This window comes from Chaetodon trifascialis, chromosome 21 (genome assembly GCF_039877785.1).
Source record: "Chaetodon trifascialis isolate fChaTrf1 chromosome 21, fChaTrf1.hap1, whole genome shotgun sequence".
NCBI lineage: Eukaryota > Metazoa > Chordata > Actinopteri > Chaetodontiformes > Chaetodontidae > Chaetodon > Chaetodon trifascialis.
In genome coordinates this window covers 6403209-6426270 of record NC_092076.1, presented here as the reverse complement: position 1 = coordinate 6426270, position 23062 = coordinate 6403209, and the positions used below count along the sequence as shown (strand labels likewise).

Below are 23062 nucleotides of genomic sequence, written 5' to 3'. Positions count from 1 at the left end.
ACGCTCCTGACCTCCGCCTGAAGTCTGTTTACCAGTTTTTGTTCGCTGTACCCCGGGCTCGACTGGAGACTTAGGCTGTCAGGGCATCAAAACTCTGGAAAAGTCTTCTGTTGGAAATCAGGCGAGAAACATCAGCGCTCTTCCAAAGACTCGTTTCTATAAACTGGCTTTAACCAGGCTAAAACATAGATATGAGATTAATGGCTTGATCTGCTTTCACTGGAGAAACGTTTTCATGAGGACAAAGTGATGATTGATTTTGTCCAACTTGCCTAAATCCAACAGAGCGGGACACATTTGACAGACCTGCTTTGTCTAGTTGGGGTTGCTAAGCTACGACCGGACAATCACTGCTCAGCAGAAGGTTTGGCAAAGGGCCAATCAGGGGCTTGCAGCTCAAGAACTGAAATATTTTACTAACTTGGCAAAATTGGAGAGCATGGTTTGACGAGTCCCTTCAACGCTCTGTGTAACGGACAACAGTGCGTAAGATTAATGGTGAACATCTGTAACTCCCTGTAATTACATTAACTTGACGTCTCCTCTGTTAACAAAAACAATGGAGTTTATGCCTCTTATTTACGTCCTGCTGTGGCATTTTAACAGACTATTAGAGCTGCAGAGGCGCACAGGTTGTGTCCTTCAAATTGGGACTAAAGGCCGCATGTCTGATGGAGAGAGTGAAGGATCCGGCTCTGTGTTATCGGTGTTTAAACCAGCACATACAGTGTAAGCTGTCATGTTTCTTTACCCTGTGTGTGTCTCTGTCGCTCAGGGTGCTCTGTACTGCCTGCTGGGTTTGCACAGCACTGCTTCTCTGGCCAGCGTGAGGGACTGGGACTGCCTGGGGGAGGTGTGGCCCGCTCTGGTCCGTTGTGGCCTGTCGACAACCATGACCCTGGAGGAGCCCTCCATCGGTCGACTGCTCGACGACGTCACAGACAGGATCCACCGCCAGCACGACACCATCGGGATCTACTTCACAGTGAGCAACATGTTCATTACCAGCCAACGCGCAGCCCTCGTCTGATCCTTTTTGACTGTCCCTTCCCTTCGCCACGTCCACTTCTAGGTGACTGAAGGCTGCATCGAGGTAGCCAATCGCATCGCGCAGTCTGAAAATCCCTCGCCCTGTTTCGAGGCACCGTCCGTAGAGGAGCTGAAAGAGGGGCTTCAGCGTCAGCGAATTAGAAATGTGGTCGCTGCGAGGTAGGAATATAAACTGCAGCTGGGATTATTTGTTCATTCATGTAGTTTTAATGGCGTCTTTTCTCAAGGTTACAGAAGAGCTGGAGCAGCAGCCTGTATTATTTACTAATATTACCATCAGTGCATGGAGTGGTGGGAGTAGTACTGCTGACTAACACCTCATTTTCTTTTGTGCAGGAAATATGAGAAGCTGGTCAATGATCTCTTGGACTGCCTTGAAGACAGAGACCTGTAAGTTTTCTCTCTATGTGCAATATGCAGAAGCACTTGCTATGTAAATGTTAGAAAAACCAAACTATGGAAGTGATGTTATATATTCTGGAGTTAAAAAGCAAATGTGCAGCCTCTAGGCAGAGATGCAGGCCTCTAAATCCAAAAAGCCATGCTTGAGAGTGGGAAAAATAAACAGCAAAGACTCAACGATACGATTTTTTTCTTTTACTTCCAACAAGACTTGTGAGTCTCTGCTTGTGTTTCAGGCCCTGGAAGTTTGAGCACATGGCCACAGACTTGCTGTACCTTCAGCTGAGAGACGACCACCCGTTGCCCCCCGACGCCGTCCTCTACTTCACACAGGGCCTCATACATGACTCCATCAGCATACGAAAGGTCTGCAGCTGCTTGTCTGCCTGAGTTCGTGTTTGTACGGGTTGTTTATAGTGTCCAATATCCCACTGGGTTACAGAGACTTAGGCGGATTGGCTGTTTTGGTGGTGGATCACACGTGGCATGCAGTTCACACTGAGCCTCGTCCTGTGGACTCGCCAAAGCGGAAATCTTTCAATTCTGGGATTATGGGATGATTCAGACGTGGAGTTACGTGTCTCCGTAAACACAGATGCTGTGTCCCAGTTTCATCCAGAGTACATACCACACATGAATCTTTCTGCCCTTTTTGCAGTTAGCGTACAAGAACTTGACACACCTTTCCGTTTCCAAGGTGTGCGAAGTCTTCCTGAAGGTTTCATTTGTGAGCTGTCACCACCGCCTGCATTTTCGTTAATGTTTTTTCCAGCTGCACTTCTTTCGTGCATTGCATTTTGGGACAACATTTCCAAATTTTTCTGTTTGCACGCTGTATTTTTGAGTACAGTATGCTTCACTTTCTAGTGCAAACAAACTCTTAAGAGCTCAGGTTTGCGGTCGTTCATCCGTGCACAGATAAAAAGCTGATGCCAGGATGCAAAATAAAAGCATAACATGCACATTACAAAACAGACAAAATAACTGACAGTAACAAATCGGCAAGTCCCAAACACACCTGTGGAAAAAGTGCAGATGTGAGTAGCTGAAAAACTAAGAACTGTTGACAGCAGCAGCAGCAACAACGCCACAGCGCACCATCAGCCTGAGCATTGCCCTCTGTGGTGTTGTGTGTGTTAATACTGTACAATTTCTCTCTCCTGCAGGTGGCGATCTCAGCAATGGCTGCGATCTTGAAACAGCTAAAACGCCCAAGAAAGAAAGTGGCCATGAAGCCATCAGATATCAGTGAGCACGAGCACACAAACGCACATTAACAGTCATATACAGCATACAACTCTCGCCTTCTCTCAGTCCAGCGTCTGCTACAGCATCAGCTGCGATCTCAGCATCTGATTTTGATTAAATAATACATCATGGCGTACAGACTAATTGTGTGGTAATTTCCGATTGATTAAGCAATAAGACTGCAATATAAATCTACATTTGCTTTCTATTAAAAGATAAATTGCTTGAAATTAGAAAGTCTTTCCTCTTGATTTTTTTGGGGGCCTAGAAACAGGCGTCTTTCCAGCTGTGGGCGTCACACACTCACCTGCAAATGCCACCCAAAGCATGCTTGTATTGCGTGTGTGTTTGCACGTGTGTCCAGGTGGCACGGAGGATCCAGAGGGTGTGTGTGTCGGGGATCGGGAGGGGAATCGCTGGCTGCAGTACGACAGCAACAACCTGCCTGTGAGTCAGGAACAGTGGGACTCTCAGCAGTATGTGGAGAAAACACACTGGGGCTACTACTCATGGCCGAGGTAAAGGGAATGACTGAGTGTTTAGGTGGTGGATTTAGGAACTGGAGGGCTGATTAACTGCTTGTTTGGTTGGAGCTAAATAGCTGATTGACTTAACTGCCTGGTTGATTTGACGCTCGGCTTTGTGGCTGACTTTACGTCCGACTCGCTGTTGGATGACTGATCTGGGTGGCTGGACAAGTAGCCGGGTGTTGAACTGACTTCCTGTCATGGTCTGGCCTAGATAAGGCTGAGTGAACGACTTCCTGCCTGGCCTAGATAGAAGAATTGATGTATAGGTGGAGGGCTGGCTGGCTGTCTTGGTATGCGGACAGCTTGCTGACTAACTGACTTTTTAATCATTCATTTATCCTCGCTGCTTATTTGAGGACAGTATGTGTCTATCCATATTTTCTCTGTTTGTTGTTATCTATAAATCACCGCTGCCTCTCCTTTGTCTCCCCTGCTCCTCGCAGAGAAATGATGATCCATGCAGCTTCAGAAAAGCCAAAAGATGACCTGCCGTATGAAGAGATGAGCGAGGTGCGTGCTCGCACTGTACCGCATGCAAAATCCCCCACTGATGCCTCGGTATTTCTGGTTACTGCATGCGGTGTTTGTTTGTGTGTCACTCAGGGTGAAAAGATCATCTTTGAATATTTCTCGGACCCGGAGTTTATTGACCAGCTTATAGGGTTTCTCTCGCTGGAGGATCGGAAAGGAAAAGACAGCTTCAACCCCCGACGCTTCTGTCTCTTCAAGGTGCAATTTAAACCCTCAGCCTCAATCGATCTGGCAAACCTTTTACAAAGACGTGACACAGCATACCACCGCGAGCCAAGGCTAAATTGAACTACGTACAGCTGGAATTTGTGCCATCAACCGCTGTGATTCATTGTTCTCCATCAGACAGCTGACAGCTTACTTGCGTCAAACGAATGACTGTAATCTGTCTTTGGTTTAAAAAAAAACCTCCTGGTTCTCCCACAGCGAGCAAACCTTCATGCTCACGTTTGATTGACAGGGGCTGTTTCGTAACTATGGTGACATGTTCCTGCCGTTACTGTGGCCGCACCTCGAGCAGCTTGCCAGCGACCCCCATGAGAGCTCCCAGCGCTGTGTGTGCGAGATTACTGCAGGACTAATCAGAGGCAGCAAACTCTGGAGTTTCAGCAAGGTGCTGGAAACACACACACACATACACACACACACACACACACACACAGCAACAAATGTACACACTGCACTACTTTTTGATAAGAAAAGTCAATATTAATAAAAACTTTCATTATTGTGTGTGTGTGCGCTCAGGTGGACAGGCTGTGGAAGGTTTTGTGCCCTTTGATCAGGACGGCATTAACCAACATCACAGTGGAAACCTACACAGACTGGGGCACCTGCATCGCTACTGCCTGCGTGAGTTGCTGGCATGCATACAGATGCACCACATGCAACTTAGCTCAGGGCTCAATAAAGAGAGTTGGGACTTTGTATATTTGCCATGTAAAAAAATGTTAAAGAGCAGATTAAAAAAATATATACATTCAGGTAAAAATTGGGTTTTGAAAACACTATTCGCAGCACAAGCGCACTCGAGAATTGAATTGAATTTTGTTGTTTTTATGTCGCTAACATGGCTCTAGGGTTGGCAAAGTCAGTCAGTCTGTCGGCCTGTCTGTCCCTTGGTTTGGTCCAGACTGAAATATCTGTTCTGTTCCAGTGGTTACTATGAAATGATGTAAATATTCATAGTCCGCAGATGATGAATCCTAATGGCTTTGGTGAACATGTTCCCCTGCTAACATGCTAAGCTAACATTTCACCTTCTGCATCTCTGCATGTCAGTACCGTCATTACCAGCCAGCTCGTGCTAGCGTTGCCTGAGTGCAGCCTCGCAGAGCGGCTAGCGTGGCTGGAGTCTCCAAATCTTGTTAATCAGGAACAAATGCATTTATCCTCCATCTGTCTCTTCAGTTCTAGCGGAGGATTTTCTAAAACCGTGAACTGTGTAAATGTGTTGTCTGCAGGAAACATAACTTTTAGATTGAGGAGGACAGAAAATGTGTTTGAGATGAGTGTAGAGTGATTTGCTCCTGTGTTAAATAAACCACACAAACCTATGTCATTCTCGTTTGGTTCAACTGCAGATTTGCAGTCATCTGCTTGGAAATCAATGTGCAGGAGATCAGTAAAATGTGCACAAAATAATGATCTTATATTTCAAAAAACACCTTCAGTTTTGAACCCAGGACTGCTGGCTCTGCTTCCATTGGAGGTAAAAGTATGGGGACATGTGCACACAGTGCCTCAGTGGACGTGTGTGTCTTTCCACCTAAAATAATAGTTCCAAAAATAAGCCTCTTTTGTACTGGCTGCTGTCCAATAGGAGGGCCGGGACCCCAGGAAACTCCACTGGCTGCTTGAGCTGCTGATGGAGAGCCCGCTCAGCGGAGAGGGCGGCTCGTTCAGGGATGCCAGGTAAGTGCATGTGTGTGCGTGCATGTGCATGAATGACTGTATGCACAGAGTATGTGTATGTCATCTACAGTGTTTCAGATTTCAGGCTGCAGCGGGAACCTGAGCTGAGGCTCCGCAATAACACAACGACCTCCCATCCCTCAATCCCCCTCTGCTTTGTCTCTGTCAGCTTGCTGTATGTGCTTCAGGGAGGTCTGGCCCAGCAGCAGTGGAGAGTTTCTGAACTGCTGCACAGACTGCTGGCTTACCTGGAGCCCAAACTCACCCAGGTGTACAAGAATGTCAGGGAGCGCATTGGAAGGTACAGAATTAACTTGGTGTTATCGCCTCTGGATTTCATAATCATGGTTAAATAGGTTAATCTAATTAGCTTGTGTGCACTGCTCGGGCTGTTCGATTCTAAGCCTCATGTCTGTCTCAGCTGCTTTGTGACTGTTTTCCTTTCTGTTTCTTCTCCTTCCTCCTCCGCCTCTCCTCCGCCTCTCCTCCGTCACCCCCGCTGCCCCCCTCTCTCTCCAGTGTCCTGACCTATATCTTCATGATAGACGTGGCCCTGCCCAACACCCGGCCCACCTCTTCCCCCCATGTGGCAGAATTCGTCACCCGGGTCTTAGAGCGGCTCAAGCCCCTCACGTCGGAGCCGGAGATCCACAACCACGTCCACGAGGAGAACACCCAGGAGACGGACGAGCGCACCCAGGCTGTCAAGCTGCTCAAGACAGGTCAGAATGTGGATGCAAGCATATAAACTGTGTCGTGGATGGACATAGTGCAGGCAGGGATAGGCAGTGGCTGTGGGTGAAATAAATATATATATGTACACCAGGACAGCTTATTCTCTTGATGAAATAGACTGACACACCAAAGCCAGATGAAACAAGCTAAAAGCTGCGATCCCTTATTGATTTCACCTCTTAAATCCACTTTAAAAGACAGCGAAGTGGAGATGAAGGGGAATTTCAAGGGTGTGTGTTCGAGCCTTTCAAATAAAAGTTATGGAAAGGAGTCTAACTCAATATTTGGGAGGGCTCGTCTTTTTTTAAACATTTGTGCAGCGGTAATTTGTACTAGACTTTATTATCGATTTTGTTTTCCTCTCAGTTACAGACTAGTCTCCGAGTTAAATAACAGAAGTTCACTTTCTTTTTTTTATATTCAATTAAAGGGCCAGTGCACCCAAATCACAAGGACAGCTTCCCCTTTGAGGTATTTATCTCTGCAGATAGTTTTGGTTTTACTGGTCCAGCCTTCTGCCGTCCAAATACAACTGAGGCTGAAATTATATCTCCAAAATTCAACAGCAACATCTCTTTCCAATAGGAGGTGGCAACAGAAATCCCACACATGGATATTTTAAAACCACGGCACATAAAATCTAAAAACTATCCGCATGGCTGAATACCTCTAGAGATATTGTGCAAGCCTGTAGCTCCCACTGAGGACGCAATTTGGTAGTTTTAGTAACGTGCTAAAAAACAAAGTATTGCGTATCTTCCCACCAGATATGTATTCTTGGCAGTGGGGAGAAGGCTTTGAAACCGTGTTTACACTTTCATGATGGAAAATAAAATTTTATTTTGCTGCGCTTCAAAAAAAAAAAAAAAAATCTTTACAGTTTTGGAGCAGATACTTCATTTTAGATCAGCTTTTCTCATTTGGTGTCTGCTCGCACCTGCTTCAGTGTTTAATGTCGGTCTAACCTGTTTACCCATGACTGAATTTAGATCTCATTTCTTAACTTTTGGGTATTGTTGCTCTTTCAGTGGCTGCTAGCGCTCTGATCTCCATTATTCAGATAAATATCTGGTTATGAAATTATCTGAATCATTAGTTACTAAATCATGATAGATTGTGTTTTATTAGCAGAGCAATGCAGTAAGGTCACAGCACCAAGTCTGTTGTTTTTATTATTTGGCAGCAGCCCAAAATCCTCCCTGTGCGTGTGTGTGTGTATGTGTGTGTGTGTGCGTGATATTTGCAGTGTTGAAATGGTTGATGGCGAGCGCCGGGCGAACTTTCACCACTCCTGTTCAGCAGCAGCTCCAGCTCCTGCCTCTACTCTTCAAGGTAACGACACACGCGCGCACACACACGCACGCACAGGTCCCAGTGCAGCATTATTACCCACTCAATCTTATTTGCCCATTAAACTCAATTTCTCTCTTCATTTACTCAAAATGGTGCGTAGCTCTGTGTCTTCCTACCTCTCTCCATCTCTCTCCCTGTTTTCTCTCTCCCTGCAGATTGCCCCGGTGGAGATTGATGAGAACTATGATGAGATGAAGCAGGATGCGCGCACGTGTCTCTCTCTCATGTCCCAGGGCCTGCTGTACCCCGAGCACATCCCTCTGGTTTTGGCTGCGCTGGAAGAGGTAAGATGCACACACTCGAACACACACACCCCGCCCGCCCCACCTGCCTTGCTGTCAGTGTTCCGAGCCTAATGCTGCCCAAGGTGTTGTTGGACTAAAAACAACCTGTGCTATTTTAATTTGCTTCCTTTGTGATGCTTACAGTATTTCTGCTGTGGGTTGCGTATGTGAGCGGTACCCCGTCGAGAGATATCTCCAGCGCACTCAGAATATCTAACCATCGTGTCTACAGTTTCATATTTGATGGTAGAAGGGATGAGAAAGTTTTCTAACAACATTTTTTGGTTGCACCTTGACACCCAAACCTAAATTTTTTATCTTGTGGGAGCAATATCTTATGCTGTGTGCAAAAGTTGTTTTGGAATAGGTTGACATTTTGGGAAATAGTGGCTTTCTTAGCAAGAGTTAGATGAGAGAATCAATAGCACGCTCACACTGTATCTGTATGTGTGCAGCGAAAGCCTGCAGATAATAATAATAACAATAAAAAAGATTATAATGATAGTTCAGCTTATTTTTACAGTGCTTTACATGACTGAGCCAGGATAAAAACATGTCAGCACTGAAATGAGGCAAATAATATAATCAAATACCCAACAATAAGATAAAAACGATAATGATAATATAGATGACGTATTGGAAATGAAACAGTGTGCCGGCATTAATGCAAAGCATTCATAAAAGATACAAATTTGAGAAATTATTTAAAAGATGTCGCTGATTCTACAAGTTGATGGTTAGCTTAGCTTAGCATAAAGACCGGAAGCAGCGGGTAACAGCTAGCCTTTTTTTGTTTATGCAGTGTTTTGCTTTACAAACAAATATCTGCAAAACTAATGACAATCCCATCAGACTCAGCTGCACTTGTGATTGCTAATTAGCAAATGTTAGCATGCTAATAAGCTAAACTAAGAAGGTGAACACAGTAAGCATTACACCTGTTTAGCATTAGCATGTCACTGCGCACGTGTTAGCGTACTGTCGTTAGCATGTAGCTCAAAGCACCTATCTACAGCTTCACAGAGTCAAGTTTTTTATTGCAGAACAGGTGAAAATCAAACTTGATAGAACTAGTAACTGGTAGAAGCTGAGGAACTGATACAGAATTAATTATTAAGAGCTTGTGCACACAAACATATGAGTGTGCACAACATGTTAGCTCGCTCCCTAACATAATATTTTAGTTTGCACAAGATATATAAAAGCCTGACCTTCTGGGTCTTCAGGGCCTCTGCACAAACCCCCACCCACCTCTGTCTGTCTCCCACCTCTCTCTCTAGATGGCAGGCAGCAGGTCGTGGCATGCGCGCTTCTCAGTGCTGACCTACCTCCAGATCATGGTCTTCTACAACTTGTTTACCCTGCTCAGTTTGCCTGCCGAGGTGCTCCGCATCCAAACGCTGGTGATGCAGCTGCTGCTTGATGAACAGCTGGAGGTAACATAACGCACAAACAGGCAGCGCACACTGGTTTAATACAGCCGTCGCCCCTCTGTACGGTGTAATTGTCACAGGGTTATAAATGGCCACTTATTGTCCCCTCATCTCTCCTCACTAAATCTTAATCCCTCTTTTCTGTTCACAGTTATTGCTTAAAAATAACCCTCACTGCTTGGCTCTTAATTCATTTTCAGTTTTGGTGCCTTCTCTTCTTCTGTGGTCACAGGGATGTTGATGGAGCACTTTGGCCCTCTTTCACTCCTTTGTAGCAGGTTGTAGTTTAAATGACCTGAAAATAACATCACAAGTCAATCTAATTCCCAAAATATAATTTGGCAAAGCATACAGTATTTGTTCTGTCTGTTAATATTGACGAACTGCTGACGTCTTATTTAATTATTCATGTCTTTTTATCGAATGCGATAAAATCAGCTTTACTACTGGTGCTCTTCCAATATTGAGTTGCGTCATCTTTTGTACAATTCGTGTCTCGCTCGTCTCCGTGCTTTTAAAGCCTTCTTCAGCCTGTCTCTTTCTATTGATCTGGATGTGCAGGTGAAAATCGATAAGCGCTGGGATTCACCCGGGTTGTCTTAACTCACAAAAACACGTTACTTCTCTTAATATTTTGTAAAACGCTGCGAGTGCACGGCCCGTGAGCGCGTTGCCTTTGTCATTGTCTATTTGAATGCATCAGCCGTCACTCAGTGCTTATTCATAATTTATGCAAAGTGATTCAGGAAGGCAGTGATGTTCTGCAAGTGAATTTTACCTCAGCTCAACTCAGCATCTATCCCTCCTCCCTCTTCTTCTCCTCCTCCTCCTCCTCCTGTGCTCATCTCTGTCCTGTGCCTCGTTTCTCCCCGGTCCCCTTGCACTCGCCTCTTTTAATAAATTGTGTATGCGTTTCTCGCCCTAAAACTGCCTCGTGCTCCCCACCGCATCCTTTATTTGTCGGTTCTGATCTTCACGGGTTTCTTTTTTTCTTTTTCTAACGCTTTCTCTCTCCTTGCTGTCCCTCCCTCCCTGCACCCCTCCCTCCTTCTCCTCCTCCCTGTAGGTGAGGGACATGGCAGGCACCACCCTCAGTGGTTTACTGCAGTGCCAGTTCTTCCCTCTGGACTCTAGTCTGCAGACACAGCTCCAGACGCTGAGTCAGACTCGCCTCCCCAAGGCCAGAGGAGAGCTGGCCTCCACAGGTACACACACACACACATACACACACACACGTCACAATCACACAGTGAGGCAATCACAGTAATACTTGCCCTATTACCCTTTCTTATCTCAGGGGAATTGTGAACCTTGAAATCAATGGCCCATTTTAACTCTCCATTTGCGTGTGTGTGTGTGTGTGTGTGTGTGTGTGTGTGTGTGTGTGTGTGTGTGTGTGTGTGTGTGTGAAGACTTGGTGCGGCGCCATGCTGGGGTGCTCGGCCTCAGTGCGTGCATCCTGTCGAGCCCCTACGACGTCCCAGGCTGGATGCCTCAGATACTGATGGACCTGAGTGACCATCTCAACGACCCACAGCCCATAGAGGTACACACACGCGCGCACACACACACACACACACACACACACCAGTACAAACACACCCGCATACAAACATCTAGCTCAACACATCTTGAGCTGAAAGAATACAATTTCATTGTCCAATTGAGGGGAAAATTGTGTCTTTGGCCTTACTTGAGGCATGAAGAAGACATGCAATGTAATCCATAGTGCAGAGTTTGAATAATACATTAAAGTGATGGGCAGCCAATGATGATGATAATTTAGTGCTTCTCATGTTGCAAATTGAAAGAGATGAGAAAGAAAATACAATGGAATACAGTTTAAATATATATTTGCAAGCAGATGAATTACCCAGTGTGCTCTCCTGCAAAGAGCAGTTGTGCAGGTTTTGTGTGGAATAATAAGGAATACAATATCTTGGTTTCTTCAGGCAAAATGATCTGTAGTGAAAAAATCAGTTCTGGCTGTCAGGCTCGAGGCGCCTCTTTCCTCCCTTAAAATCTAATCTAATCGTTTTGTTTGAAGGCCAAAATGTAAAATGGATGTTCTCGATGTTTAAGTCATGAATGCATCCTTGGTTATAGTGATCATCAGTTTAATTTCCCGTTTGTGTGTCCTTGTTGAACCACGCCAACTTTTCACTCCAAACTTGTTTCGCTTTAATAATTTCTACGTTGCGTATTTAAATTGTTATATGTGGCATTTTAACATCAATAACTTATTATTGCCTCGTTAGTTTTTAATACGTGTAAACAAATGAGATCATTGGTGGGAGGATTGTCAGATGCTGTTGGATCCAGATCAGCGAGTGGCAGCGGCTTTGTTTCGCTTTTCAGCCTCGTCCTGGTTCCACTGTTAAACGTCAGGGTGGATCTCGCTATAAGAACGGATAGTGGCTGTTATCAAAAAGGCTGCTCTCAGCGCTTAACTTTCTTTCTTTCTCTCCTCAAAACAAATGAAGCAACAGAAAGAACTATCAACATCCTCTTTATTGCAGGAGTTTACTGCAGAGTTTAATGGAAATGTCCTGATTTCAGGGCTAAAAAACACACTTTAAAACGTACATGTTTCACTCCAGTGATGGGACGTTATAGTTCCCCACGAGCAAAACAGCTCTACTCAGCCTTAGAGGAGGCCGGTGTGACAAACTGTTCAAGTTCTGAATGAAAATAAGATGTAAATATCTTATAAGAACCAAAATGAAGCATGCATAGATATGTACATATAATAAATATTACTAAACGAAAGCACGACCCTGATTCATGCGTTACATCTCGCTTATCTGGAAGTCAAAGATCTTTATTTGCATCAGTCCAACACTGTGATTTACTTTTCTAATTTAAAAGAACTCAAGGTTGATTCATGACTGAAGGAAACCCTGAAACATTCTGGTGTGCAGCTGATTGAAGATGTGAATGGCTGTTATATGTTGATGCATTTAAATTTGCTAACTTTGTCTCCAAAGCCTGGAAAAGACGGACAGATGGGGCTGTTTAATTAGTTTGCTCTGATTTCTCCAGTATCATGATGTGCAGTAAATGGATTTCTCAGTGATTTATGAATTCTGTCGTAAACAACAGAGGTCTGAAAATCTGGACTTCTTTTGCAGCTTTCTGACTTTTTTGGTTGGAAGAAATAATCCGATCTTTTACTTTAGTAAAGGTAGAAATACCACAGTGTGCAAAATACTCCTGCATTATAAGCCCTGCATTCAAATCTCCTTGATTAAAAGCACAGAAGTATTAGTAGCTGTAGTCAAGATGGAGCTCATTTTAACTGATTTACATACTGTTTGCTACTTCAATCAATAACAATGCAACACGTGTTGTTTATCTTAAACTGCAAAGTAACTACGGTTTCAAATAAATGCAGTAGAGTAAAAACTGCAGTATTAACCTCTGAAATGCAGTAAAGATAAGTATAAAGTAGCATATATGTGTAATACTCAAGTATGCAAAGATTACACTTGAGCACAGACTGAATGTGCCTTGTGCATGTTTGATGATTACCCTTTTTTGTCCCAAGATGACGGTGAAGAAGACCCTGTCGGAGTTCAGGCGCACTCACCACGATAACTGGCAGGAGCATCGTCAGTGCTTCACTGACGACCAGCTGCTCGTGCTCACGGACCTGCTGGTGTCGCCCTGTTACTACGCCTAGACGGCCGGCCGCCTCGCCAGGTCCTCTGCAGACCGACAGACCTGTACCATAGAAAACAACGAGTTACTCCTTCCAAACCTGCTGGGAACTCAACTCCTCCGTGCAGCCTGTTAAAATACTGTCTGATGTTGTTGCAGTGGCTGAGAGCCCTGCGTCTAGAACCTCATGTGCCAATGTTGGCCTTCAGTAAACCAGTAGAAAAGCAGTCCTGGGAAAACAGATTCTAAGATTTAACTCACTTGGTGTGTTTGTTTTGTCTCGCCAAGCAGCTCAACAGCCCCAAAGGAGGCCACTTTACTTTCGAGATAACAACCCTTTTGGTGCTTTTTTTTCTTTGTTGTTGTTGTTGTTGTAGAATATACTGTATTCAACCACTGATTTTACCCACATCTGCCAGAAACCTATTTGTCTTTCCAGATCTCTGTTTCTCACTGCATTGTTTCCATCTACCTACTTGCAAAAGATTTAAATATGTGACAAGTTGTCCGTTCGTTTACTAAAAACAAAAAAATCTTATATGATGATATAAATATGTAGAATAAATATGGAAAATGACATCAATAGTATTAAAACGACAAACTGTATTTCTACAGTTATGATGTAATCCAACACTTATCATTAATGTGTGTGTGATAAATAACACTTAATATTGATATAAATCATGTAATGATATAAATGTTATAAGACATACATACCTATAATAAGTAATAAAACGTGTAACATGCTGTAATATCATTATACTCCTATACAACCCTGTGTTGTATTACACAGTAGCTCAACACTGAGAATTTACTGTTGTTCCCTGTTAAATAAATTCACTGCATCATTTGTAAAGAGGGATGTATTTCATTTCAGCGAGGAGGTGTGAGTGGTGCATGCTGTGTGTTTGCCAGGGGTGACTGATCATGTTAAATACCTGCCTACATCCGTATCACATAGCTGTCCGCAGCAGATTATGTTCTGCACCGAGCTCAAATATAGATCAGATGTTGCTTTCCGCATGGGTAGTTTCCAGTTTTGTACCGAACACTGTGCTGTATAGATGCTGCAGCAGACTGCAGCCGGTAAACACTGGATGCAACCGTGTGTGTGTGTGTGTGTGTGTTTAAGAAGGACAGAATCACAATGGAGGTGTCACTATTTTTATTCTGCATTGTTTTTCCTGATGCAGTGCTGCTGACTTTGATGTGTTCACCGTGTTGAGATACATGCAGAATGAGAAGAAGCATAGCCGGTGAGTGCGGTGTAATAAAGTGTACTTTATTAGTGGCTGTACGCTGTGTGATTACAGTTGTATGATGATGATGATGCCGGCCCTGAAATTTGATTTTCACATCGGGAGGAGAGATGGAGGGCATTTACCTAAGCAGCATTATCTGGTTAGACAATCAATTTTGGAAAGAGTTATAATAATGTCTTCTTAAAAAGGTGTTTGGGCATGACTGATGATGCCCTTAAACCTAATGTTCAAATTGAGTTTTAGAGATGAAAAACTGTATCATAAGTTCTCTGGCAAACCTTGTTCTCCTTTTTAAAATAATTTGAATCATCTAAATCTAAATTAGCCAATGAAATAAAAAAAGTGGTGTATGGAGACAGTTATTTAAATTAAATGGTACTTTTATATTTAAAAATGTTTTACTACAGTACATAGAAAGGTAGGACTAACCATAGTGCTGTGAGACAGGAACAAGAGTCTACAGCAACGCTCGCTGTTCTGTTAGGCCGCACTTAAAGCGCAGTGGTGCCTTGAGCTAAATGCTAACATCAGTGTGCTAACATACGCACAGTGACAATGTTAGCATGCTGATATTAAGCAGGTATAATGCTTACCATGTTCATAATAAACAAATAAACAAATGACTCAAAGATGGCAGTCACAACAACCAGCCGGACCAACAACAGGAAGTGTTTTTGTTTTACAATTTTCATGTTATTTCATCGCTAAATTCACTGCTGACAATGTGTGGGGTGGGAAATCAACAGTGCAGATTCTGAATATTGGCAGTCTTTTGAAAACTGATGACGAATTGAAAAAGCGCTCCAACATTTGGAGTTGAGAAGCTCCACAAGCACCTGCGGGGTTAGCTAGCAAGCCAGTCGGCCAGTCACACCACAGACCCCGAAGTCACTAGCAGGGGTGGGGCTTGCGGGGCCTCGGCCACTTATTTACAACAACGGTTATTGCTAGGCCTGGGATTTCAGGGACCTCTGTTGGTCCCTGGACCTCACTTTGAGAACCACTAATCTATTTTTTCAGTATTCATCTCAAATGTCCCGGAAACTGTGCATTTACGTGTGCCAAAACCAAATTTTTGTGGTGTGCACGGGTGGGGTGGGGGCCCCTGGGATTTCTTGCTTGGAGCCCCGAGAGACCCTAGCAACGCCACTGGTCACTAGGTTACACTAGGCTATGAGTAGAAGAAGAAGACTGTTGAGAACTGGAAACAAGAGGTTCGTTTAGACAAGGTGTAATTGTTCTTTCATCTTAGCTGCTATTGCCCATATTTGATGCTGTTGTTCATGCTACCAGCCATGTTTTCGGGCTTCATGGGAGACAACAGCAGAAGCAGCTTCTTCTTTGGGTTTTGTAGCAGAAACAGCTGATTAGTCATTTTCAGCTTATTCGGCAAAGGTGTTTCCAACTCCCTACACTTTTTCAAAGAAGACAAAAACCACAAGAGGCCAGTGTAAAAACTTTTTGTTGAAATTTAGGACATTTTTTTGGACTTTTGCTGTTTCCATCTGGCGTTTTGAATGCAATATTTCAAAAATGCTCATAAAAACACCTTAATGGAAACACGGCTGATAAGCTAGCGGCTAGATTTGATATCCAAGAAGAAAGAATGGAAGAACTCGTGATGTGAGAAGAAGTGACCGATCACCATAATAAAACGGTGGAATTAACAGAAAGTCTGCAAACTTGACAAGGAAAAGAGATGGAAGACAAAGATGTCACAGCAACAAGAGGTGAACTCCCTTCTCTCTAAAACGGCACCAGGAGTGTCGTGGAATGTGGATGACGAGGTGGACACAGTTCATCGTGTCAGTAAGAAAGAGTCACTCGAGGTAAAGCATCATTCACTTTGTTAGATGAAACAGAAACGAAATCTGGAAGCTCTCCAAAGACTGTGATGAATGCAAACAAGCTGGCAGTCAGTTTGCAGAAGATTTAACAAAGGAAGACAAAGCGGCGTGGGAGCTGCTGTGGCCAAGGATAAAAGAGGCAGGAGATCAGAAGAAGACAGCGTATTTTCGAGGGCCTTTTGGTTTCACAGAAAATGTGCAAACATTCCCGGAGAGGGTAAAAACATACGCTGTCACTCTTCAAAGTGGTCAGATGAGACGCAAAAGGTTTGGCTTGGAGGGACGAACACTTTCTTTATTCTAGATTAAAAACCTTCAGTGGGGCGAGTTACTGTTCGCACGAGGAGTGTGACCCAATATTACGATTACATTATGTTCAAAGTTTTCTTTTGTTTTTCAAAGGGAAACTGGCTCGATGTGTTCCTCATCTGCTGCACTAAGTTTCCTTGGCCGACCACGACCACACTACGATCCTCAGTGTGGCCCGTTTGTGAACAGCACATCTTGAAGCCCCAGTCTGCTTTGAAATCTTTGTCTGGGTGAGACCTTGCTGATGCAGCAAAACTACCTTGTGTCTCGTTGCTGTGCTCAGTCAACCTCACCTTGGTAGCAGAGTTTGGCTGCTCCTCACCCAGTTTTAAGCCTCCTGCACAGCTGATTCTGTTTCAGTTACTGACTGTGTTTCACCCTACATGTGAAGTTGATGATCACTAGCGCCTGTTTGGTATAACTGGTTGGTTGATCATAGGCCTGACTATAATCCTACAAATCCCTGACTTTGTGCAAGTGTACCTATAAGAACTGATGCTGGTTTGAGGGAAAAGGGTAGTAACACCAAATATTTATTTGATTTAGATTTTTGTTTTGTTTGCATTTTGTAAATTGATATAAAAAAAAAAAACAATTAGTATTTTATATTTTTGAAAGCATTCTTAGTTTACAGCATTTTTTCACACCTGCGTCGAAGTACTATACACACACACACGAATGGAGAGGGTTTTTTTTAAGTTTTGTGACTTGAAATCTTTTTTAAAAACATTGAAAAAACTTAAAAAGAGGAGTGCCTCAAATTTCTGAATTCCTTCAATATATTGATTAACCACACCTAAACTTAATTCTATATATATAATCTTTTATATATACATGTATGTGGTTTAGTTGTAAATACATTAGTTTTTTTGTATTGCTATGCGTGTTTAACAGTAATACCTGTTTGTTATTTGAACAGGTTGAATGTATTTTTTTTTTATCTAACGTCCACGTGCTGCGCGGAAAACGCAAACAGGGTTGTTTTTGAGAGTTTTTCAAAAGTACATGATTGGAAAACAGGCACCAAAAAAAAGGGCATTCCCGATAAATGGAAAGTCGTCGAGCCGAAGACGACGAATGTGAGGATGAAATATCTGAAGAAGACAGCGAGCTGGTGACTATTGACTGAGAGGAAGAGGCGCTATATGAAGAGGGCAGAGACACTTCTCTCCAGTGGGTTTTCATTTACTCGAAATAAATAAATAAATATATTATTAAGCGTTTATTTTATCATTTCACTAATATATCACAGAATATTTCAACGTAAATTTCACCAACTCTGCTTTCCAGATTCAGAACACCAGTCACATTGGGTCACCCTCCAACCCATGGGTGGATCTGACATTGCGGGACATGTTTTCATTCCTGTCCTCTTTTGTCTGCACGGGTGTAATTAAATGCACAGCATTTACTGACTACTGCCACGAGGATAAACTGTTCCCGAGACAGGTAATGACTTGGAAGAGGTTCCTCAAGATGTGCCACTCCCTTCACCTCAGTTGCTCTGTGGTGGATGCTGCTAACGAGCAAAAGGCAGGCCAGCCTTCAATCGGCTCTGCAAGATAAAGCCACTCTACAAGGAGATAAGGGAAGCCTGCAAAAGGATGAGCGAATGGTTGCCTCCAAAGCCTCATGAGGCTCATACAAGACATGAAAAATAAACCTGGTCACTGGGGATATGTAGTATTTGTTCTGGAAGACTCCATGAATGACGTCCCAGTCCCACCAGCGGGGAAGGAGTACAAGTATGTACTATATATTCCACTATGTTTTACGCCATTTGATATGTAGTTATTTGTGTTTGACATGCTGATGTTTTGGCATATTTTTCTCAAAGTTTTCTGTCCATCCAGGCACATGGGTGGAGTGGACCTCTCTGATAGGGTACTACAAAGTCCTCCACAAACCCGTATGTGGTGAAGGACAGTCTTTTACCATTTCATGGACATTGCATTTGTGAACGCCTTCATCCTCCACAAAGAACTTGCAAAAGGTAAAGGAGAGTCACCTCTCTCCCAGACAGCGTTCAGAGAGACCCAGGAGTGGGGTCTTCCTCCACAGCCAGACCCTCCCCATCTCCTGCTCCACACACATCCCATCACAGGCCAGTGCATTTCAGTGGGAGCAGCACCACTGGCCGGCTGAAGTGCAGGCTTTGCCATGTGAAGACACCAGCTTGTGCTTTGTCCCCACTCGTGACTGCTACAATAGCTGACATGTGGCTAAAAATTTGTAAATGGCTGGCAACAACCCAAAAGTATGTAAATAGTTTGCTGTTTCATTTTTGATATGAACTCCTTTTCTACCATAACACTAGTTTTGACTCTTTATATGCACAAAGCTCAGTTTTTTATGCTTGAGTTACTCTGTCAGTAGAACCAAGTGTGACTCTGGATGTGGGATATGATGCCTCTAAATGTCACCTTTCTTGAAAGCCCAAAATGATGAATGTATGTTGAAGCCTTGCAGAGTGGTAGCCGTTTTATTACAGATATGTGGCAATGGTAACCAAGAGTCTCCAAATGGCCATTTTTTGAGAGCACCTTGACATACCCTTAAAAAAACATGTAACACATTAATTTTCCATGGTATTATCAAATTTGAACTCCCGCTGTGGTCCCACTGTGTTTTCCAGCTAACACGTCCCAGCTGCAGGTTAGCAAAAATATATATTCAGGCAGAAGAAAAATCTTCAAATTCAGTGATTCTGACTGTTGGGGGGGAAAACATCAGTGTTACATTTCAAAAGAGACCAAAACCATGCATGCATGTTCAAGAGCATGTTCAATTTACTTTGAGTGCACCTATGATTGGCATGTCAGGCTAATTGTACAAGAATGGTAAGATCTTAAACCCTGAGATTATCCATCGTTGTCATTATTAAGTGTTAGTACCTTATTACAAACAACCTGTTTGAGTGTGTGCGTGTAGTCTTTCCCTCACTAGATTTTCTAGAGAAAACAGGTGAGCGTCCGAGTCCTCAGGCAGAATGGTCCTCACAGCATCAGCCAGCTGGAACAGGTACTCCGTATTTTTCCCGCTTGGACCGGTAGAGCTGACGATCTGGTTGGCTATCTCCTCCAGAGGGGCGGGACCGAGGTAGTTTGGATTGTCCTGAGAGCCGATGTACAGGAGCGTCTGGTTGGGCGGGGGAGTGAGCGGTGGACGGGGGTGAAAGGTCACCGTGATGACCTGATAACCACCTTTTTCTCGGTAGTCGAGGTAGCTCTTCACTTCCTCCTCCCGGCCCGTCGGCAGCTTGTAGGCGACGCCCCAAACGCACCCCTGAAGGGAGAGCATGAGGGCAGGAAAACAGGTTTGACATTCGTAGGGGAAGAAATGGAGTGACAGACTGTATACAGACATGACACGACACTCCTTTGATTTAACTCCCAGCAGAGCCGAAATAAGACAAGCTATCTGAGATCACAACCTGTAGAAACACGCAGAACGCTTTAAAACCTTTTCGGGAACATTTTGACGATAGCTATCAAGTCACCTCTAAGCACATGTTTTCTAGATGCTTACCATGTTATCACTGCATCACGGGACACGCTCTGTATCTCTATCTGTTTCCCATCGACCGCGACAAATTATCTCTCATCCAAGGTCACAACACAATACACTGTCCTTCCCTTTGTTTCAGCTGTATGAGATGCCTTTCCTGATGAGCACACACTCGTTCAGCTTGCTCAGCATGCATCATTGTCTCATCGTGCCCTGACATGTAGCAATTAATAAAATATCCATAACACTATGACAAGCCAGATGAGCGTTCTTCAGCGCTGGCACTGTTTGTGCTCTACACACAGTTTTGGAAAAACAGACTGGAAGTGAATATCACTTGAAAACCCTTAATTATACCTAATAATACAGTTTAATACATAACAAGGGAGGTGAATTATGACCCTCAGGTGGTGATAATCTACTGTTGCCGTGTAAATAAAATGGGATTTTGTTTGCTTTTCCACTGAAGACCAATCTGCTTCTAATAAAGAAGTTCACATTCACAGCCACTATCACCTTTAATTAATATCCTGAAGATTTATGTCACTTTTGATAGCGCACCCACCTGTTAATAACAGCAAATCTTTACGAGTTAGGCATCCAATTAAATGGTAAATAAAGCGTCTGCACCTTATTTTCTCCTTTTCTGCATACAGGATGTATATATAGTGTACATGCATGTGACATATTACAAATGAGAGTGGCAAAAACTAGTTGATTGAGCAACATAAAATTAATCTGGAGCTAATTTGATGGTCATTTAGTCATTAAATAAAAACAACCTCCGACTATTCTGCTGAAATGAAGTTAATTTATTGATTAGTTGGCAGACAATTAATCTATAACATTATTTATTTAATCTTTGAGGCCATTTATCAAGCTAAAATGCCAGATATTTTCAGCTCCCAGTTTTTCCAATTGAGTACTCTCTGCTTCATGTTATTCCAAACTGAGTAAATTGGCTTTTGGTCGGATAAAACAAGACATCAGAAGACATCACGTTGAGCTGTGGGACAGTGAGAGAGGAATTTTTCACTATTTTCCAACATTTTATGTAAACAAGTCACTGAGGAAGTAACTGGCAAAGTAACAAACAATGTGTAACACTCCAACAAACTATCCTCTACACTTCAAATGAGAAAAATGTCATGTGTGGCACCACTGAGCTGAGGACGGGGACGGTCTTACCTCAGGATCCTCCACCAGAGTCACGACCCGGCCGGGCTGTAAAGGACACAAACGGAGAAAGAAACACTTTAAAAGCAGCAAAAGCCCCAACAGTAAAATATAAGTATCCTAAAACAGACTGGTATTACACTGGACAAGAACTACTTTATGGAAATATTACGGGAATAACAGCAGCATAATACAGTAATGACTAACCTGTAATGTACAGTATTAATTCCCATGATTAGTAAGACATAAATAAATGATGCCAGCTGAGAAATAACACCATGATGAGCTGCTGCTTCTTAAAAGGTGGAAAATTACTTTTGCTAAACTTCTTTTCGTACAGTAACTTTACTTTTGTACTAACCTCTATAAGGAAGCAGTAGTAGTAGTAGTAGTAGTAGTGTATAACCAGATACTATTTTTTTGATGGGCACAGCCCAAATGTGATGCTTTGTTACATTAAATTAACAATTTCTTCCTTTGTTTACACAATTATTACTAAGAACTTTTCTGTAACTTACAGCATTAAATCGGAGCTTTTTAAGGGCAGAACAGCTCTTTCATACTTTACTTTATGCCGGTTTTTGATCGTTCTGTCCGGAAACACTTAATGTGACAGTCATCGTGAATCGGCTATATTTAGGTTCACAAAGCCGTTACCGCTTAACGTTACTCACCTTCCCCGGTACTCCCCGGTGGTCGGTGCTGCCCTGCCAAAACCGACGGCTGAAGCCTTTAATGTAACCAATTCTTTTCTCCTCGTAAGGGAAGTCCACTTTCCATATCAGGGACCCGTAACCGAACACCCACATGATGAGACGTTAAGCTAACGACACCGAGTCGACAACAAGGACGGTTAGCGGTGGACCGGCTGGCGACGTTTTAGCTAAGCGGTTAGCTTCATTGACGACAGTGACATTATAACGACTGACATGTACACCTGTAACCGAGTGGGTCACGACGGTGACACGCGATAGTTATAGCTCTGCCATGGTGTCTGCCCCAAGTGCTGTAATGTCAAGTCGATGGCTGATGTACACACCGCTACTTCCGCTCTACAACTTTCAGAATAAAACGCGACATACGAAGTAAACTAAAGTCTTACTTTTGTACATTATTTCGTTTTAGTAGCTTATGCCTTTTAGATGTCTTTGCTTTTATTTTGAAAGCAAGCCACCGTTCCGGGGGTTTTGGGCTCTTTCTGTAACCTAGCAGCTGTCCAGACACCACTGTTTAACCTTTTTTACTCCACCCACGTTGGAAATAGGTTTTTATGTGTTTTTTTGTTTTTTGTTTTAGCTAATCGCCCTGACATCCTGAGGGAGGGCTGTACATATTTTTTATGTTAACTATGTTTCATTTCTGTTACAATAACATATAGTTAACATGGTTAAAACCTGTTACAACCAGAAATATTCTTGCCAGCTACTCAAGGTTTCACACATTGAACCACCTGCATTTCTGCAACTCACATATGAAAGACTAACAACACATTAATTAAAATGTAAGAAAGTGGCTTGTTATTGTATTTTAAATTCATTCATTTTTTCATCTCTTTTATGTTTTTATCTGTTTTATATCCATTCTGTCTTTTTCATGTGAAGCATTCACTCGGTGCATGTGATTTCTTTCTTGTAAAGCACTTTGAGCTGCAGTTCCTGCATGAAAGGTGCTATACAGATGAAGGTTATTATAGAAAGAAGGAAACATTAATAAATGATAAAAGCATTGATGTGCCCTTGTATTCTTAAGGAAAAAAGGCTGTATTAAGTCTCAGAAACAATGCTCTTGTTTGTTAGATTCTGAATTACCTCTTGAATAACG

The 23062-nt window shown here is 43.1% G+C and overlaps 2 protein-coding genes across 2 annotated transcripts in view; one reads left to right on the top strand and one right to left on the bottom strand.

The window, feature by feature from the left end:
* Positions 1 to 13990, top strand: part of psme4b (proteasome activator subunit 4b) — a 33405-nt gene extending 19415 nt beyond the window's left edge. Inside the window, exons 29-47 of the mRNA XM_070990490.1 lie at positions 776 to 985; positions 1073 to 1209; positions 1387 to 1440; positions 1689 to 1818; positions 2619 to 2700; positions 3065 to 3218; positions 3674 to 3740; positions 3834 to 3959; positions 4222 to 4374; positions 4509 to 4613; positions 5584 to 5675; positions 5845 to 5976; positions 6195 to 6397; positions 7657 to 7742; positions 7919 to 8047; positions 9328 to 9483; positions 10547 to 10685; positions 10893 to 11026; positions 13028 to 13990. Of these exons, the coding sequence (XP_070846591.1) occupies positions 776 to 985; positions 1073 to 1209; positions 1387 to 1440; positions 1689 to 1818; positions 2619 to 2700; positions 3065 to 3218; positions 3674 to 3740; positions 3834 to 3959; positions 4222 to 4374; positions 4509 to 4613; positions 5584 to 5675; positions 5845 to 5976; positions 6195 to 6397; positions 7657 to 7742; positions 7919 to 8047; positions 9328 to 9483; positions 10547 to 10685; positions 10893 to 11026; positions 13028 to 13162 (2424 nt within the window). The 3' untranslated portion in view covers positions 13163 to 13990. The remainder of the gene's footprint in view (positions 1 to 775; positions 986 to 1072; positions 1210 to 1386; positions 1441 to 1688; positions 1819 to 2618; positions 2701 to 3064; positions 3219 to 3673; positions 3741 to 3833; positions 3960 to 4221; positions 4375 to 4508; positions 4614 to 5583; positions 5676 to 5844; positions 5977 to 6194; positions 6398 to 7656; positions 7743 to 7918; positions 8048 to 9327; positions 9484 to 10546; positions 10686 to 10892; positions 11027 to 13027) is intronic.
* Positions 13991 to 19024: 5034 nt separating this feature from the next.
* On the bottom strand, positions 19025 to 22269 carry chac2 (ChaC, cation transport regulator homolog 2 (E. coli)). Its single transcript, XM_070990489.1, has 3 exons — positions 21916 to 22269; positions 21254 to 21289; positions 19025 to 19843 (listed from the first exon to the last, which is right to left on the bottom strand). The coding sequence occupies exons 1-3, from the start codon at positions 22048 to 22050 to the stop codon at positions 19457 to 19459; spliced, it is 558 nt and encodes a 185-aa protein (XP_070846590.1). The 5' UTR covers positions 22051 to 22269; the 3' UTR covers positions 19025 to 19456.
* Between the last annotated feature and the right edge of the window lie 793 nt (positions 22270 to 23062).